Raw genomic sequence first — 19808 nt, forward strand, 5'->3', positions numbered from 1 at the left:
GCCCATATGATGTAACAAGCTATCATCTTGCAAACGTCCGATTGTTCCTCCACCCAAGCCTTGTGCCAACATAATACTACTCTCAAAAGCTCTCTTGCTTTCTATTCTCTTTTCTAGCAAAGTGCCTTCTTGTAAGCAAAGGTGTTCGTTTGATTGCAGGGAATCACAATGCCAACCGTGGGTGACGAACTATCCGTGTGAGTTTTTGATCCTTTGGTAGAATGGATAACTGCCCAAGGGACTTGAGTTAGTAGGCACTCTAGACTACCCTAGGAATGAACAAGAAACAACCTAGATAGCCACACAAAGATTTCTTGTCATCTACAAGATCCTTGTGCATCTTTGTAAATATGGTGATAGTGGTAATGTTACACGCAATGAGAGAGACAAGAATGTTGTGTTACATGTCACATGGTGCAAGTAGAAAAATCTACAAGATGAAATCAATGATGTAGGTGTAACAAAGGGCGACCAGCAGATCATACAAATACCTAATAACCTTTAGACAAATAAAATATTTAGATATTACATGCACACAATATTGATATGGAGTACATTACTTTGTCCTACACATTCTATACCAGGCCAACTACAAATATTGCTGAGAAGCATTCCCTTAATAGTCACCTGTAGTAGCAATCACATAAAACACGGATGTGTCATTTGCACAAATTCATCTCACATGACCTAGCATGTAAGTCATGATACTAAAAATGTAAGACAATTGACCGTTGCTACTTTTCCATGATATTATCAAGTGGGAGGTCATACTTAGCCACCCATATAAAGTTTCCAATACATTGAAAATAATGACAACCAGAACCTATTGACAGATATGCCTCCTCTAGCACAGTTCGAAACTGAAGACCTGGAGCTTGCCAAAAGTGGGCAGGACAAGTGCCTGTCCAGTAAAATTTATGCTTGGTCAACTAGCAGAGTTTACAGTTTTGTGAAACCTGCAAGAGCAAAACAGCGTTTGCAAAGCTGTAAGTGCCATCAGGTCACCCAAAGAAGGCTTCAAGGTCACATTTACCGGCTGCATGAAATGCTCCACAGTTAGATGTTTGGTTTGCATGACCAAGTGAAGGACGCCATCATATTATTGTGTACCACAAATGAACTGTACAATTTTGGCATGGTACAGGCATCATGCTCATGCAATCTTTTGGCCACAGCAGATATACCTGTGCCCATTTTTGCAAAGAGTGTGGGAACTTCAGTACTTCACTCCCTTGCCTTTCAAGAGAGGAAAACCAAATTTAATTGGAATCTGTGTTGACATCAAAAATGTTACTATACAGCCAACCCAGTGTGGAAAACTGACATCCATGGAACAAGATGGTGCCTATCGGGCTCTGCATATACAAAGCAAGATTAAGAGGAGATAGCATCAATGCTCATCTATTTATAGGTCCAACGGTGACCTGAAGCACGATAAGCACCCAAACCTTGATCGCTGCTCTCTCCACTGCTGTCTGCAGTACCATAGGTGTAAGTATATTTTTTTGTCTTGCGTTTTCCCATACCACTGTCACTCACACTTCCAGTCAATAGAGGGTCATCAATCCCTCTGATTGTTGTAAGCCATGTGTCATCTTTAACTTGCTTTTGAGGGCTCCTGTGCATTGATGCTTTTAAACGAAACAGGCCCTTTTCAACAGGTTCTCTTACCTTTCCAACAGTGAACTTCACGTCATTTATGACCTGCATCAAAAGGAGCTGACTCTAATCAAGCTAACCCTAAAAAGTGAACTTTGGAAAACTGGAACTTTAGAATTAATAAGAAAATGAAGGTGTAGAGGTTTCAAAATCAATGTCTCATCATGAAATCATGAGAACCTTCTAGTAGCGTTCCCAAACAAAGTGTTTTAACCATGACATGAAAAGGAGGACTCACATATTCACCCCCTTTGAAAACCAAATCATGCATGCTCTCTTTCAAGCTTGTTCCAACTTCATTTACATCTGAATACAATTGCCGTTTGATTGTGGGCCGCTCAATATCCTTGACCTCCTCGGGATCCGGAGGAAGATCTATGGCAGCATAATCCGATAGAACTGACACACTACCACGCTTCTGTGAGCCCATAAGTTGGTAGGGCTTGGCAGGAAGAATATAAACATGGGCAACAGCTGCAAAGCCCATCTGCAGAAAACAGGAAAACATCTAAAGGACCAAGTACCATGCATACAAAATGTCTCATACCATTCATCCTAATGACAGGGCTGAGGTACAAGAAATACTCCAGTATACCTCTATGCATATAATGAAGTCTTGTATCCGAGCTTGCAGTGATTCCTCATTCTCTATGTTTGCAGACTGCATGGCAAAAATTATCGCAATGATAAGGCCTTGCCACCATGTAAGAAACACTATCGCTTTGAAACAAAGAAACTTGTACAGTGGCCGGATTGGTGCAAGCTCCTCCTTAGTTATATTGTAGAACTGCATCAAGCAATATAGTGCCCAAGATTGACTGAAATTTATGACCACTGCCACATACAAGTACCTGGAGACCACAAAGATGTGATGATTCATCAGTGGCTGATTTACACTATTATTGAACAGCTCTTAACAGCTTTGCTACCTATTAAGCTTAATTTAAAGGCAGTAACAGATGAGATGTTTATCTAACAGTCTAATAAGAGCTCTGATGAAAAGCCCAAGGAGCCTGACCCTACAGTAATGAAACAACTAAGGAATATCTTCTGAACAGCAATGTCCACCTTAAACATGCACCATAAGGACATGTAACAGGTTTGCACCAGTGCGCACATTTGTTGCAAACAAGAACAACACACCACTGGTGAACCAAGCATGCTAAGATGAGATGTTTATCTAACAATCTTAATAAGAGCTCTGATGAAAAGCCCAAGGAGCCTAACCCTACAGTAAACAAAGGAATATCTTCCGAACAGCAATTTCCCCTTAAACATGCACCATAAGGACATGCAATGGGTTTGCACCAGTGCATACATTCGTTGCAAACTAGAGCAACACACCACTGGTGAACCAAGCACTTAGCATGTTTCCATAGTCTCCAAGTAAGGCCCTCCACCACACACACCAAAAATGCCTCTTTGGTGAATAGGAAAAGAAGACTATCTTAATCAGAACCCAACTCCTTGACTGGCTTTACATCTGGTTGTAGTGTGTTCACCACATATAAAACAATAAAAATAAATTAAATTTGCTGTGTCCTTTCTAGACACAAGTTTCTTCACAAATGTTAGTTCTCATGACTAGCTTTAGCTTCCTCCACCAGAAAAGTATCATGGTTCAGTTGAGAAAAAGATTAAAAACCCTCATACACTGCCTGGATAAAACAGTAAATCATCTCGACCACTTACCCTCTGTCAAATCTAAACTCTCCCTCTCCATAAAGGTTCCAAATTTGCAGAATCAGTGCAAGCAAAGCACTTAAAGTCTTCAATATCATCTGCAGAAATGGAGCAAACACACACACTTAGTTTGGCCAATTTAGCTCCAGCAGTACTTTTCTTTGATCCCAAAAGAAAGAGCAGTTTATTTAACTGAATCATAATCAAAATGCATTTACACCCAATAACAAAAGTTGCATGGCATACAAATTGGACAATGCCAAACTTAAATGCTTGATAGAACTGTTTTCCAAGATCCCAAGGCTGCAATACATAGCTCAGAGGAAAACTATGCTTAACAGCTGCCCTGCCTGCACTCTGTACCAACAATGGAGTTCGAGGACCAGCAACTGCTTGCCTCTCCATCGATTCCATGGTCTTTTCCTCACCACCTGTATGAAGCACATAGCTGGTTAGTTGCACAGGATATCACTAAACCCAGAGATTCTTCTGAAGTCAAGATTCTTTTGAAAAAAGCTCTTATCAATAATAAATTTGAGCAGTTTCACATGTCATGGCTCACTGCACCATGTCGGATATCTTATGAGGACATGCAAGAGAGTCCACAAGAAAAGACCCCAAACTAAACAGCACAATGGCAACATCATAGCTCGACACCAAACTAAGAAAATATGAATTGTTGATTATTCATTGGAGCCAACTAACATCATAGCCAGTACACCATTCTTATTCAATTCTGTGAAGCTCAAGTTTCCCATGCATTTTGCATACACATAGACATACCCATACTGAAGTATGGTAAAAGTGGATTGCCCCTGAACAGTACGTAGCCCTAAATGTATTCATGCTTCCAAGGAGCAAGGTGTAAGTAATTAATGGAGCACTTCTACTACTGCCATTCCAGAAAATTAGCATAGCAATTTATGCGTAAATGCACCAAAACCCTGCCATAATTAACCAGTCACCAAATGCATCCACCATTAAATATTCGTAAGGCATAAGAGGTATTTGGATTATGTGCTCTGTTTTATACCTCAGTGCTCGTTATTATAGTTAAGGGATTATAATATAACTTTTTTTCCCCAAAAAAAAAAATCAGTGTTGTAAGCCTAGAAAGAGTGCAGGCCACACGGAAGAAAATCAAGTTTAGAGTCACAAAAGGCATCGGGCATAAGAGGTATTTGGATTATGTGCTCTGTTTTATACCTAAATGCTTGTTATAGTTGAAGGACTATAATATTCATTTCTTTTCCCAAAAAGAAATTTGTCAGTGTTGTAAACCTTAGAAAGAGTGCACAAGCTACCAAAATATGAAAACAGACGAGGGGAGAGAGGTGAATAAACCAAGAGCACACATACAAAAGAATGGAGACTTGAGCACACAGAGAGATAGGGTTGAAATCTTCTTCTCCTTCCATACAAAAAAACCAAGTCTACAACATGATAAACTAATATGAAAGTACCACAACATATGTACATGCAATCACTAAGTGTGAATCTACTAAGGAAGGAAGGAAGTGGCACAATGAATATGCCATAACCAAGGATTGGACTACTTGGGTGTAGTCCAACTGTAGAATCACTAGCGTATCCTCATTTCAAAACTAGGGTATTTTTTACATATGCTTGTGTAGGAAACGCTTTGAACTAACATTTCAAATTCCTAGGAAGAGCAGGTCAGCAAAGAAGTCTTGAATCTTTGCATGAGACTGCATGAAGAGAATTGAAAAGAGGGGCATAGATAGGGACAAAAATGACATTTTAATAGTAAAACTTTTGTTTTTACTTTTCTTGAATTTAATTTGACAAACAAGCATTAGCTTCATCTCACATGAATATTGATCACCTAAAAGCCAGATAACAGTGAGCAATTAAATTCAAAGAGAAAAAGTTAGAAGGAAAAATACCAATCAGATATCTAAGAACCTTTCCTTGTTTTGTCTTTTCCTTTTTTCCAAAAATAAGACAATTCTCTTTTAAGTTCCACTCGCACACATTTCCCTCTTTAAATCAATCTCTAGTAGCCTCTAAACTGCATTAAGTTCATTCCAAACACTAAATTGAAGATAATCTTATTGGGAAATTAATGCAAAGGAGTCTTTTTAAGAATGGGAACTTCCTCCAAATGCTTTAATTATCTAGCACTAAATAAAGAAATCTCATGTGTGAACCGCCGCTAATATAATCTTCTTCCTGAATGGAAACAACCTTTATGGGATGTAGCAAAATTAGATGACCTTAAGTGTGGCACCTTTAAGGAAACTTGTCATCACTCCCTTTGACATGTGACCTGTGTAGTGGCAACACATGCACGCACATGTAAAGGAGGGCGCTCTCTAAAATAAGAAGCTGTGCATATTTGTTTATGATGCAAGTTAGTAAGATGAAATTCATTGTGCTCCCCACGCACCATAGCCTTTGATTTGCAAGCTCAAAACCACTTCATTTTCTCACTCTTCTCAGTCAATTGGAGTTCTTGCCACTTGCTTTAGAGTTCTTACTCAGTAACCAGCATACATTTGGACATCAAATCAGTAAGGAGGGGAGATCTTGAAGGCTTGGAAGATTTGAAAGACCATCAAGCAACATCAACACCAAGCTCTCTTTCCACTACATTTTTTTCACTCTCCCTAAGCTGAATCTCAGCTCAGTTTCCAGCAAGCATTCAATTGATTTACCAACAAGGAGGGGACTCAAGTTACAAGACAAGCATCAAAGAATCATCTTCAAGCTCAACATCAAGTTCAAGCATAGTATCTACATAGTGTGTTTTCACACTACCATTGTGCTACCGGTAATGGGGACCCTGGCACCTGCTTTCGGTCAACTGTGGCACTCTTCTCTTCACAGCACATCTGATGGCAGGATCAAGCAAAGTCTCTGTCAATTATATAATGAGCATTGTCCCAGCACGTTTAGGATCTCTGCTCCCACCCCGGCTTCCTGCAGGTCACTCTGCCCCCAATCACACCTTCCCTCCACCTTGGTCTACTGCTCCATGGCCTCTAGCATCCTCATAATGGATAAAAGCTCCAGCCTGCCTTCCTCTGACCTCAGCTTTGCATCGCCAGCAGCAGCATCATCACCCAAGCAACAATTTCTCTCTCTGCTCATCATATCTGAGAGCTGGCTTGATGTATCCTCAGAGGTCAACTAGAGGACACAACTTATGACAAAGCAACAGACGTGGCATCTCCATCACCACAATGCATTGAACCTGCCGAACACCATTTCAGCTACTTTTACATTTGGTGCCTGCCCAAGTCACAATGGCTCTATTTATATGCCATGTGTTTAATAACTTCAAGTTGGATCTGCTTGATCCACTTTTGGGCACCCAAATTTCGACCGTGCAGATTTGTTTGTTGGGATCCTGTAGACACTTTTATTATCCACCATTGGTATGGGATCCTCTTATTTTAACCTCTTTATCGGTGCATGTCATTGACACACAATCCCATAACAACAGCCTCTTGTTGAAATTTTCTGCATTCATTTGAATGGTGTATCTGGAAGTTCTTTTAAGCCTTTAACACAAGCATCACATAAAAGCCCTAATTTTCCAGAAGACACATGTTCTTGGACATTGGCAATGCCCATGATTATTGCATTATGTGCTTAGTGTTTTAGTTTTGTTGATAGTACTTCAGATACTCGGCCATTAATCCTTCATTAGCAAGACACCTATTTATGGCAAGAAGACTATTCAACAATCTGTCTCTACCCATATTTACACATTGCACTTGTTTCATCATTCAAATGTAATCACAACCATTCCATGGCATAAGGGAATGCGCCAGACCTATTAATCTTGCTCCAATACCTTTTTCGTCCAAATATTGAGCCCCTATCAATTTATTTGTCATATTCATTGCCAATATTGTTGATTGAGTCTTCCACTCTAGCTGGAGATAGTCACATCACATCTTGTGCTGGGACCACTACCAGATCATCATTCAAATGCAATCACAACCATTCCATGGCATAAGGGAATACGCCAGACCTATTAATCTTGCTCCAATACCTTTTTCGTCCAAATATTGAGCACCTATCAATTTATTTGTCATATTCATTGCCAATATTGTTGATTGAGTATTGCACTCTAGCTGGAGATAGTCACATCACATCTTGTGATCATTTCTGGGACCACTACCAGATCATACACACCATTAACGGTTAATTATCCATCTTGTTTTTAGCTCCATCTTGTGATTTCTTAGAGTCGTTCCATTTTGTGCATCTTCCTTTCTCTACACTTGAAAGAAGTTTGAGGTAAGGGAAGGTTATGGTAACAATCCTACTTCAGAAATTCAAACTATCAAGTGTAGAAGAGGACTTTGTTTGAGACTACTTTTGAAGATCGTACATGGATTGCTTCACACAGCATTTCCTTCGTAGTTTGGCAAGTCTTCATTGTATAGCTCATGGCTCCTTTCCATTGAGTAAGGGATTGTTGGAAAATCAATGTAAATGAGTCTAGTATGTGTGGGAACTTCCTCCAAATGATTTGATTATCTAGCACTAAATAAAGCAATCTCATGTGTGAATCACTGCTAATGGTGAGAATACCCTTTATGAGATAATGTAAAAGTGGATGCCCTCAAATGTGACACCTTCAAGGACACTTGGCATCACTCTCTTTGATATGTAGCACATGTGGTGGCAACACATGTACAAACTTGTAAAGGAAGACTCTCTCCTATATAAGGAGCTATGTGAACTCATAATACAAGTTAGCAAGAGCTCCTTGCTCTCGTTAGATTAGGCTTCTTGTGCTCAATCTTGTTTGTTTATTTCTTAATCTCTTTGCCTTTCAATAATTACCCCTTTGCCCAATCTTGATTAATGTCAACAAATCTTTAGCTCTAAGCTTGAGATGGTCCTGACCTTTAACAAAAAGCTCAATCACACAAACGTGCCATTCTTGAGATATCAAACAATATTGGCCACTATTATGCCCAAAAAACCATTAAAATAAAAAGAGTATGCATATCCAAACAATATACATCTTCTTTGGGATCTATGTGCATGCATGTGGACCGTGTTTGTGAAGAACGTCGGTTGTCATTACATGTGTGAGGTGTATATGACATGATTGAATAAATGTCAAATCCATATGCTCTAGTATATATGCATCTACACAGTTGCAATGGCTTACAGAGCATGGGCATCCAGCATATGTGGTGCACTAAATGAAATTACGCTTGCTTAATAACACAAATAACATAGGCAAAGTTATAGAATATTTTTTAATGCTGTAATACTTGCTGCAAGTGCTCTGTTGAATCAGACAGCAAAAACCTTCAAACAATTACAAGCCAAATTGTTACATAGTTGCAACATCCCAAAAGCGAAAGAGTGTAAGGTAAAAAATTACCGAGACAAGCAACCATGTAGCGCCCAAAGGAGTAAAGAGCAAAAGCTTCATAGCAATCTCGAACTATTTCAAATACAAGCGCAGCCTCTGAACTGCACAAGGAAACAAACTGCAACAATCTTCAAAGTGAGAATTTGAGCACCAAGCCATGAAAGAACTCTTTTTAACAAAAAATTTGTCAATAATCATGGTTCCCCCTTCATGATCCACTTGGCCATAACATAGATGAGAAATTCTCTCTAATTTGCTAGTACACTAAGACCAGCTCTGTAACATCATAATGTTCAAATATTTAATACTACAGTTTAAATTGAATATGCCATACTATCCCCTAGGCATAATTTACAACAAACATCTTTGGCAGTCACTGCATTGTGTCCTACAAAGTCAAACTTGAATTGATATGCAGACCTTAGTCAGCTGATTCCCGAGGGTCAAATCTTCATGAATGCCTACTTCAATAATAGTACCACCAACCAAGATTTGATCCCAATCAGAAATACACCCACCTTTTACCAGAATCACACCTATCATATTGACATCCTAGCTAGACTCTAAGCTCAAAAGGTTTCCCTCGAGCCATACATTACAATAAAAACAAGCTATGTTGTCATACATTTTTTTATATTCCTGTTTTGGGTGTGTTGTAGTTCTTCCTCAAAAGAGTGGGTGGGTGGCTGTTTTGCACCGTGTACATCTCTTGGTTGGGAGCCTCAATCTAAGTCAAACGAGTACATTGGGAGCTCTGACACGTTCATAGTCTGTTAGTCTTTCTTTTGAGTTAGATCCCTCCATTCCAAGCACATCATATGGAGATTAGAATTTCTAGGCCTTGATCATCTCATCCACTGTTTTTCTTAGCCTATTCACACTACACAGTTCATTTTATGGAGTGTTGCTGATCTTATCCAAGTGGCATCATGGGCTGCCAGCATCTCTTCCATATGGGCAGCCGGTTTCGCAGGCACCGACTTTTGGCAGCATTAAGTCTAAGAGAGTGTGCACCGGAAGAGAAACACAAACAAGGATAGACAAGGGAAGAGCAAGACTGCAAAGAAAGAAGAGAATGAAGTGATAAATCTGCATTGAATTGGAATGAAAGCTGAATACAAAGTGTCATGAGGTCATGTATTTTTGAAACCTCACTTAACATATGGATTAATTTTTAATCACATGGTTAAGTAAATGTTGCACATGTAAGGTGTAAGCGGGGTTAGAGTAAATTTACAAGCCCAAGACCCGAGAAAATCGCGGGATGTCAAGGCAAAAGTTGCTATAAGTTATGCTGCACAAGTACTTGATGGTATCTGTTGCCAGTCGTTGGCCTAGGTCATTCATTTGGCCATAAGTGTCAGTTGGTGATACTAGAGAAGTGGCGTTTAATGGTACTTAACGCCAATCTAATGGTCAAAGATGGTGTAAAGACACTCGAGAACGGAAGTTGCCTAGCCAATTTAATTATTGGCCAATTATATTATTTTTCAAGACACCAAAATAATTATTAGATTAATTGTCAGTATTTAAAGATTGAAAATTATTAATATTTGATTATGGATAATACTGAAAAAATAAGCCATTTGGAAAGGCTACCACTTGTCAAAAATGCCCATACAAGACTGAAAAACATCTTTAGAGGTTGGAGAGAGGCATTTTAGAATACTCAGCTGCAAGAGAGAGGAAGGAGATGTTGCTGGTCTGATTTGCAGCCATTGGAGGACCTTCTGAGGCAGCCAAGGGCAAAAGAAGACCAATGAACAATAGGTGACAGCATCTACAGGCTGTTGAGATAGGGCAGCAATAGTAAATGACTGCTTTTCTTCCGTTCTTTGCATCTACAAGTTGTTGAGACAAGGTCACAACAATAAATGATACATTTTGTTCAGTTCTTCACAAAGGTCTAAATTTTCTCTCTCCTCAGCATTCTCTCTCATCTCCTAGCCTTTCTATAGCCTTGCTCTGAAGATTATAGCATTGAGATCACCAGAGACTGAGAAATTTCATATTTCTTTATTGTAAACCCTAATCTGTAGCAAAAATTAGGGTTTGGCAACAACCTCAAGAAGCGTGCCAAAAATTGGAAGCTCCAAGACTTGGATTCAATACGGTTGAAGCTGTTTTCAATCAAATTCAGGTGGAGGGGCCAAAAAATCAATGAATTTGGGGCATTTTCTATCTCCATCAAAGCGGGTGAAGGCCAATTGATTGCCCGAATCAAGGGGCAAATCAGATTGTGAACTGCTTGTTCATGGTTTTTTTTGTTTTGTAGGAAAAACTAGATCAGTCTTATTAGAGTGCCGGAGATTTCTTAACTTATGAAGACTTGCTCGTCATTTTGGACAGCAAGGGAAGTTGGAATAAGGGAAGTTGAAATACCGAAAGGGGTTGGGAGAATCCCATTGTACATCAAATTCTTCTTCAATTAAGTTAAATAAATACCGAAAGGGGCGCCAATTTTGGGACCAACAGGGTGTCCAATGTCCAAGATTATAAGCTAAAGTGTGTATTTCAGTTTTGTGAATTTGTTAACTGCTGTAAATAGTGCTTAATCAAGTTATTTACCACCCTATCCGAGGAGGAAGACTGGTTTCACAAAGAGTGGACTAATCAATCCTAGCACACAGCCCAAGGTGTCAGTGAGGGCACAGGATAACGGCAGCACCAAGAACGGACGAGACTGGAAGTCGGAGTGTGCTGAAGCAACCTGCAGTAGAAAACCTGTGAATGATGGCAGCCAAAAAAACAATCTACTATAAATAGCAAGAATGCCCAAATCTAGCCGATCTTGTCAAAGTTTGAACCCCTAAAATGCTGACCAACTGCATTTCCAGCAATCAAATAATGCTGGCAGCCGAATACAATTCTGATTGCAAAATAATAATGTTGATTGAGTTTGCCGAGTATGAATAAATCCTCTGGCCACTAAAAGAGAAATTCAAGTACTGAAAACTGAACTCTAGCAATGTGAACACAACCAAAACTCACTGAAAAAGAAATGCACGCGAAAAGAATGAGCTCAAACAGTCATAGCTCCTATATCTCTATCAAACTCTAACGAAGCTCACAAGCAAGAGATGACAAACTAACAAAATACAAGCTAACACCCCCTCTTAGATCATGGGACTGTCTGAAGACCCAAAGCCCTCGTGTGATGAAGCATAGAAGCTTGAGACAAAGGCTTCATAAAGAGGTCCACTGCATTGTCCTCCATGGGACAATAGGCCACCGCTAACTTGAAATCCACAATCCACTCCCGCTCAAAATGATGATTCGATGTGCTTCGTGCAAGCATGAAACATGGGGTTCTTTGTCAGAGCAAGGGCACTCTAGATATCCACACATAGCTGAGTGGATCCGATCTATGGAAAGCCAATCTCCACCAACAATTGTCCAAGCCAACCAAACTGCATCTTGTGCAGTAGAACAAAGACCTCAATACTCTGCTTCTGTAGAAGATAATGCCATAGTAGGCTGCTACTTATTGCTCCATGAGAGAGCTCTCAATCCAAAGGAGAAAGCAAAGCCTCTAGTGGAGCATCATGACTCAACATCCCCAACCCAATCTCAGTCACTTCATCTAGTGAGAGTAGCCCCCTCTTCATACATAATCCCATAGGATCTAATTCCCTATAGATGCCACACCATGCGCAAAGCAACTCTCAAGTGAACCTAAGTTCAGAGTCTTCATGAAAGAAGACAATAATGCCACCACAAAGGAAACGTCTAGCGGAGTATGGATAAGCCAGATCAAGGAGCCAGCAAGGCACCTATACCATATGGCATCTAAAAGGGGATCTTCGATAGTAACCAACTTGGACTCTAGGTCCATAAGGTAAGAAATAGGCCAGCACTCTGCCATACCAAACTTTGAAAGAAGCTCAAAAATGTACATCTGCCCTGTGTCAACTAATAAACCTCAAGATCGAGGAAGAAGTAAAGGATACCAAGGTCTTCAATGTCAAACTCCTGTCATCGCAAAATATGTCTAGTCCAATCCACTTGTTGTGAGTCACTCCCTAAAACAATCAAGCCATCCACATACAATGTGACTAAAACACATCTATCACCCGTAACCTTATAGTAAAGGTTGTGGTCATGGTCTGATCAGATTGGATTTTCAAAAGCGTTTGCTTCATTGCTTCATCGTACATAGCTGTCATAATTTATTTCGCATTTTCCAAGTCATGATCCTAGATTTTGCACACATACCAAATTACCTCCACCCTTATTTTTATATAGATGTTTGTGATTTTGTTGAGGTTGCTCCAAATGGTAGACTCTAGAGTGCTTGCAGCTTTCAAATGGTGGTGGCATATTACATATTTTGGGTGATCCTACTATTACTGGTTCTAGTTTTTCTTTTTTTATTGAGGGGGGAGCAAGCTAAATTTGACCAACATTTTCATAAGCATTTCCTCCCGCATTTGTTGCATGGGTTCATCACACTTCAACTATCATAAATTCTCTCGCTTTTTCCAAGTCATGATCCTAGATTTTGCACACAAAACAAATTGCCTCCACACTTATCACTATATAGATATCTTTGATTTTGTCAAGGTTCCTCCTCCATTACAGATTCTACTTTTCTGAGAGAGAGAGAGAGAGAGAGAGAGAGAGAGAGAGAGAGAGAGAAGAAGCGAGCTAAATTTAATCAGCTTCAAAGTTAGAATTGGTTTTTTCACCTTGAACAAAAGCAAAGTAAAAAGTGAAGCTAATTCAGTCACATTAAGCTATTTCAATCAAGCTTTTCTATTTGTTTTCAAAATGTTGTTCGAATAAAGGGATTAACATTGATCAAGTAGTCGGATCTAGGTGTAAAGTTCTTGAAGAACAATTCATCATGTCATTGTAACATTGAAAAAGCATATGCCCTATCGCACAACACAAACAAAAAACTAGTTCTCTTAAGGTCAAACATCAACAAGAGCATGAAAGACATTCTTGCCAAAACCAACGAGCTGCAAATAAACCTAGCCCTTATAAAGTCCAGTACCTAAGTTTCCCTCATATCTAACTGGTCAGGGATTTATAATATGCTTCTTCCAAGCTAGAAGTTCCCATGAAACTTTCTAACAAGAAGATACCCTGGCATGATGAGATGTGTGAGAGAATATCGTGATAGATCATTAATGTGTTAGATAGAGTTTGTTTGGAAAGTGTATGAGGGCAAAGACTCTCAAAAAGGTGGATATGCTTCATCAAGTATACCTAAAGTTTCATGGTAAGAAAAGTGGCAATCGATTGAACACAGCAAAGAGAAGATGTATTCCACATCCACCTAAGTGCTTAACAATGATATGCTTCCATAGCAACAACTACCATCATCAGGTTGGAGATCTACCCAAGCTTATATACTCATCAAAAGCTTTATGTGCAAACCCTTGTTAGCACACTGGTCAACTCACGAGTGAGCCTGTGCATGTGTATTTGTGGCCTAGGAAAAGGAGATTATTTTAGGCCCTTTTTTGATACCTAATCTTATGGTTCTAGCACTTTTTTGGCTAGTTGACTTTATTTCTAGGCCATCATGATGTTGGCCAACCTGATACATTGTAGACATTATTTTTTGCCTATGTATTCCAAGATCCCTCCTCCATATTCATCCGTTCTTTTGCAGTCTTGCGAAGCAGGTCCTATTGGAAAGAGAAAGCCGGCCACCAATGCCCACACAACCGGTGACTCACTATTGTACACAACTACACGAGTTCGATATATGTATTCCATTTTCCGAGCGTATATCTCACTTCTCTCTTTGTAGTGTTCCTCTATTCTTGTGTTCTCTTTTACAATCTTCTACGGTTCCATTACTCCACCCACTTCTAACTGTCAAAGTGCAGTGAATGCAAAAGTATATAACCAAACTAAAAGAAAATGAACATGAGAGAAGAGGGGAAGAGAAAAGAGACAATAGAACACAGAAATTTGCAATAGATGAATGCTGAAATGAAGAAGACAGATGTGTACATGATGTGTACATGGGACTGTCAAATGTATCTCTGCAAGCGAATCTCTCTCTCCACCTAAAAACCAAGTGAATGATGACCGTGGCAAGTAACCAATAGATAGGCCAAAAAAATATGAAAATCTGATCAGGTCAGCTGATTAAAAAACAGCCGACTGCTGCATAAATGCAGTCGCTGAATAAAATATTCAATAATAATGCTGCAAAAATAAATCAACTCGTGGCTTACCTAGCCTGCCCAATTACCCATATAGCCTGGAAATGACCTGTAGACTGCATACAACTGTCTAACCTAAAAATAGGAAATGCATAACTGTGCCTGAGACTCAAGGGTACTAACTATACAACAGTAAACTGCCAATGCCTGTCCTAGGGATGAATAAATCCGCAACACCCCCTCTTAGATCTTGGACAAGGCATACGGCTCCAAGATCTAAAGTGTTGTCGAAGAACGGTCTGAGGAAGAGCCTTCATAAACAAATTTGCCAAGTTGTCCTCCGTCTTGCAATACACCACATCAATGGTCTCATCCAAGATCTTCTCCCAAATGAAATGGTATTGTATCTCAATGTATTTTGACCCAACATGGAATATGGGATTCTTTACCAAAGCAAGGCAACTCTCATGGTCGCAACACAATGTAGTAGGACTCGTCTGAGGACAATCGAGCTCTCCTAACAACCATCGAAGCCCACCTCTGTAGATGACAAGGCAACAATGGGCTGCTTCTTGCTACTCCAAGAGATAGCTACTACACCCAAAGTAAGCAATATCTTGTTATTGACCTCCTACGGTCAACATCTCCAACCCAATCTAAACCCGTATAGCCCTATAGAACCAATGCTAAATCTCTAATATCAGCTGGATAATAAATACCTAGGTGGGGGTCCCCCTCAAGAATTGCAAAATCCTCATAGCAACCAATGAACGAGCTTGGGTTCACTCATGAATCCTGTAAACAAACCTACAAGAAAACACAAATCAATCCAAGTATCTAGGAGTCATATCAACAATCCAATCAACTATCTGTAGCGGGTAGCATACGCTGCCAAGGAATCTTCATGGGCCATAGCCTTCTAGTTCGAATCCATGGGAGTAGAAAGAGCCTTAAACCACTCCATCTCAAACCTAGTCAAAAGCTCCTACACATACTGTTGCTAGTAGATGAAAATCTCCCTTGGAGTCTACCAAATCTCATGACCTAAAAAGAAGTGGAGAAGACCCATATCTCTCATCTCAAATATCTTGTGTAGTGCCTCCTTCGTCTATTTGACCTTCTAGGCATGGTCACCTGTCAAGATGAGATCATCCAGCACGAACAATGCATGCCCTCCAACTAAGGTGTGGACATACAACTGGGGATTGGCAGAGGCATGATGATACCCTAACTTCCCTTGGAGAAACGAGTTTATCTTCTTGTTCCAAGCACATGACACACAAAGGGTCTTCTTCAAACTATGCACTATGCCATTTGATGAGGAAAACCTAAGAGACTACTCAACATAGATCTCCTCCTTCAAATCTCTGTTAAGGAATGCAAACTTCACACCAAGGTGATTAACCGGCCATCTCCTATAGTTAGCTAAGGCAAGAACGGCCCTAATGATAACCATCTAAGCCGTAGGTGCGAAGGTATCATGAAAATCCACTCCTAGCTACGCATGATGTGAGAGTGCACAGCAGAAAGGAAATACAAACACAAAGACAAAAGAACAAAGATAGACTGCAAGAAAATAAGAAAGAAATCTACATTGAACAAGAAACAAATGCTGAATACAGGAGGACGCATCAATCCCTGCAGGCAGCCCACAACGCCATTGAGGGCACCAGATCAAGCTGATGATGACAGCACCACCAGAGACAAAGAAAGATGACCAAGTCAGAGTGTGCACCTGCCAAAGGGAAGACTGAAGAATGCCAAGGACCAGCCAACTGGGGGTTATATATAGCCAAGCCCCCAAAAATTGGCCATCTACATCCAGGGCCTAAAATATGGCTATCTAGCTGAATACAAGAGGGCGCATCAATCCCAGCAGGCAATCCACAACGCCATTGAGGGCACCAGATCAAGCTGATGATGACGGCACCACCGAAGACAAAGAAGGATGACCGAGTTAGAGCGTGCACCTGCCAAAGGGAAGACTGAAGAATACCAAGGACCAGACAACTAGGGGTTATATATAGCCAAGCCCTGAAAAAATTGGCCACCTACATTCGGGGCCTAAAATATGACCATCTAGCATTTAATGCTAGTAAAAGGCCTTACATGCACAAAAAATTTCTTGACAAATCTGGACACTGTTTAGCAAACGAAGATAGACTCATGTATACAGAAACTGTCCGAGAAATGAAGCTCACAAGTAGAAGATGACAAGGCATGACAAACATGACAACTAACATCCCCTCTCAAATCCTAGATGTGGTGGAAGGTAAAGGAAGAAACAGATCCTGGGGTGGCAAGAGGAAGGTCAGCGTTGATAAGTCCGTCAATGAAGATTACTGATAAAGAAGCTCTTCACAAATCGAGGAAAACCCCTCTAAAACACTAGGGGCCAAGGACTCCACAGCCACATCATCGAGATCATTCCCCGTTGGAAATGGGTGGGGAATGGGACGGGAACCTGTGGAATAAATGGTGCACGATCAAAAACGGATATAGCAATGGAAAACTGCCTCGAAGAACTCTCCATAAAAGAAGGGGAATGGAGCGCGTAAAGCCCACTCTCCTACCAACCTGTCGTGATAACAGCTCCTATAGAAGAATCCTTGATACAAACAGCCTACTCAATGAAGACAACCTAGGTACCAAGCCTAGTAAGGCCATAAACTGAGAGGAGTGGAAAGCCCAAATCCGGAACATAAAGAACCTGTGAAAGAGAGCTCAACGTGTAGTCTGGAAACAAAGGCAAAGTGCCAACACCACTAATAGGCACGGATACAATGTCACCAACAATGATTGAACCCTCCGAAGGAGGTAGATTCGGCAACAAATCACCTCGTGGAGTCATAGGACTAGAAGCTCCACTATCAGCCAACCAAGGCCGCTCAAAAGATGAGGCAACCACTAAAGAAGGCTCCTCCAAGTCAACAATACGAAGAAACACTAACTCATGGGTAGCCACCGTAACAGAGGTAGAAGGCTGGGATGTTTTAGCCACATCCTTCACTCTCGGACGAAGGTGAGGGTACTTCCAACATTTCTCCTCTAAATGTGTCCCCTTCCCACAGTATGGGCATTTAGGCTTCTCCAAGTCAAAGTCTAAGCCTAAAGAACTCTCCTGTCGTTTAGCATTTGACTTTTCTTTTTTCTTCTTTCCCCTTCCAACAAAAGCTTTGGTGGAGGTGGATCCATTGGGATGCCTCTTTGGTGCGCTCATCATGCTCCAAAACAAGTGGGGCAAGCTCCTTCCATAGAAGCTTCTCACGAGTCCTTAATGTAAGAAGGCTAGTGTAGAAGACATCAAACCGTGGAGATGGCAACTAAGTCAAGAGAATCATGGCCATATCCTTTAAAGAGATCATTCTACCAAGTTGTGCAAGCTCATCCCTCATATCCTCCAACCTGTTGATACGATCCTTCATGGAACGAAAATCATCAATAACGAGCATCCCTAATTTCTTCTCAAAAGTAATCCGGTGGGCAAATGTCTTTTGATGGTACAAAGAAGCAAGCTTTGTCCACACCTCCACTACTTTCCACAACCTACATACATACACTAGGACAAAATTTTGTAAGCTCATTAGAAGGAAAGATCAGACTCTAGAGTTGAGCCGACCCCATAGGGCCACATGATCCATCGATGATCCAACACAGTGGGATCCTCTATTAAATGGGGAATAGGGTGGATAACAAACTCCCAAAGATCGAAGGTATCAAGGATAATCTCCACCTTACATGACCAAAGCATGTGGTTTGAACCATCAAGCATCTTCTTCGGGTAAAAAAGGGAGTACACACACCTGTATAGAGGGTGACATGGGTAGCATATGGAGGCCAGCAGAACAGGCCTTCGGTGAAACATGGAGAGAACGAGTAGAGGGTTCCCAAACAATCGGGCTAGGTGATCTTTGTTCTTCACAATCCACACGACAGTCTTCACCATAATCTTACCGCCGTTGCAAGGAGTGATAAGAATGCTCCTCATTTGTATCATCAAAGCCGTAAAACTAGTTGTAAGACATCTTTGATATCCTACAAGATACCCACAAGAAATTTGTGTTTTGGTTGTAGACAGTCCCAAAACAAGAGGAAACAGCTACAGGATCACAATGGAGTCAATATAGAGGGTCCGTCTAGGGAAGATATTGTCACCTAGCACAAGAAAAGTTGTCGCCTCCAAGCAGAAGGCTGCATTTTCAACAAAACGCTAATGTGACAAGGCCACCTGGCAATCTAGAGTAGTCTCCTCCATGAGGAATCAGCTCTCTCTCTCTCTTAAGCAATGATACCATTTGTGAGAGTGCAACAGAAAGGAAACACAAAACATAGAGACAAAAGGAACAAAGAGAGTGTGCAAGAAAAGAATAAAGAAATCTACACTAAACAAGGAACAAAAGCTGAATACAGGACTGATCAGTCCTTGTACGCAGCCCACAGCGTCAATGAGGGCACCACATTAGGTTGATGATGATGGCAACACCAGAGACAAAGGAACATGACAGAGTCAGAGTGTGCACGTATCAAAGGGAAGACTAAAGAATGCCCAAGGACCAGCCAATTGGGGACTATATACAACCAAACCCCTAAAAAACTGGCCGACCTACATTTGGGGCCTAAAATATGGCTGACTAGCATTTAACACTAGTAAAAATGTCAAACATGCCCAAAAAAATCCTCACAAATGTGAAAAATGCCCGATAGGTGAAGATAGACTAATGTATGTAGAAACTACCCGGGAAATGCACATAAAATCTCGACTGGAGAAGAAAATGCACTACAAGACAATAAAATGATTGCTCTAGAATGAGCTATCTCCTCCCTCAAAATACGTGACAGACAGGTCAGAGCTCCTAAAGTCCTTGTTTGACTCAAACTGAGGCTCATAGGCAGGAGATGACAAGGCATGACAAACATGATTGCTAACTCGCAAATCCTTTTGCGCAATAAGTCACACCTCGTGTTTATCTAGA

General features: G+C 40.6%; 1 protein-coding gene across 3 annotated transcripts in view; it reads right to left on the reverse strand.

The window, feature by feature from the left end:
• Window positions 1-621: 621 nt before the first annotated feature.
• LOC148020111 (protein LAZ1-like) overlaps window positions 622-19808 on the reverse strand; it is a 33219-nt gene continuing 14032 nt past the window's right edge. The window contains exons 3-9 of one of the 3 annotated variants that reach the window (XM_087700386.1): window positions 8720-8828; window positions 3589-3773; window positions 3352-3440; window positions 2255-2510; window positions 1898-2146; window positions 1449-1704; window positions 622-1355 (exon numbers count right to left, since the gene is read on the reverse strand). In XM_087700386.1, the coding sequence (XP_087556512.1) occupies window positions 1294-1355; window positions 1449-1704; window positions 1898-2146; window positions 2255-2510; window positions 3352-3440; window positions 3589-3773; window positions 8720-8828 (1206 nt within the window). In that variant the 3' untranslated portion in view covers window positions 622-1293. Of the gene's footprint in view, window positions 1705-1897; window positions 2147-2254; window positions 2511-3351; window positions 3441-3588; window positions 3774-8719; window positions 8829-19808 lie in introns of all 3 variants that reach the window. The other 2 variants (XM_087700384.1, XM_087700385.1) reach the window with 2 other exon arrangements.

This window comes from Lygodium microphyllum, chromosome 19 (assembly GCF_053477565.2).
Source record: "Lygodium microphyllum isolate KBCC chromosome 19, Lygodium_microphyllum_v1.1.10, whole genome shotgun sequence".
Classification (NCBI taxonomy): Eukaryota; Viridiplantae; Streptophyta; class Polypodiopsida; order Schizaeales; family Lygodiaceae; genus Lygodium; species Lygodium microphyllum.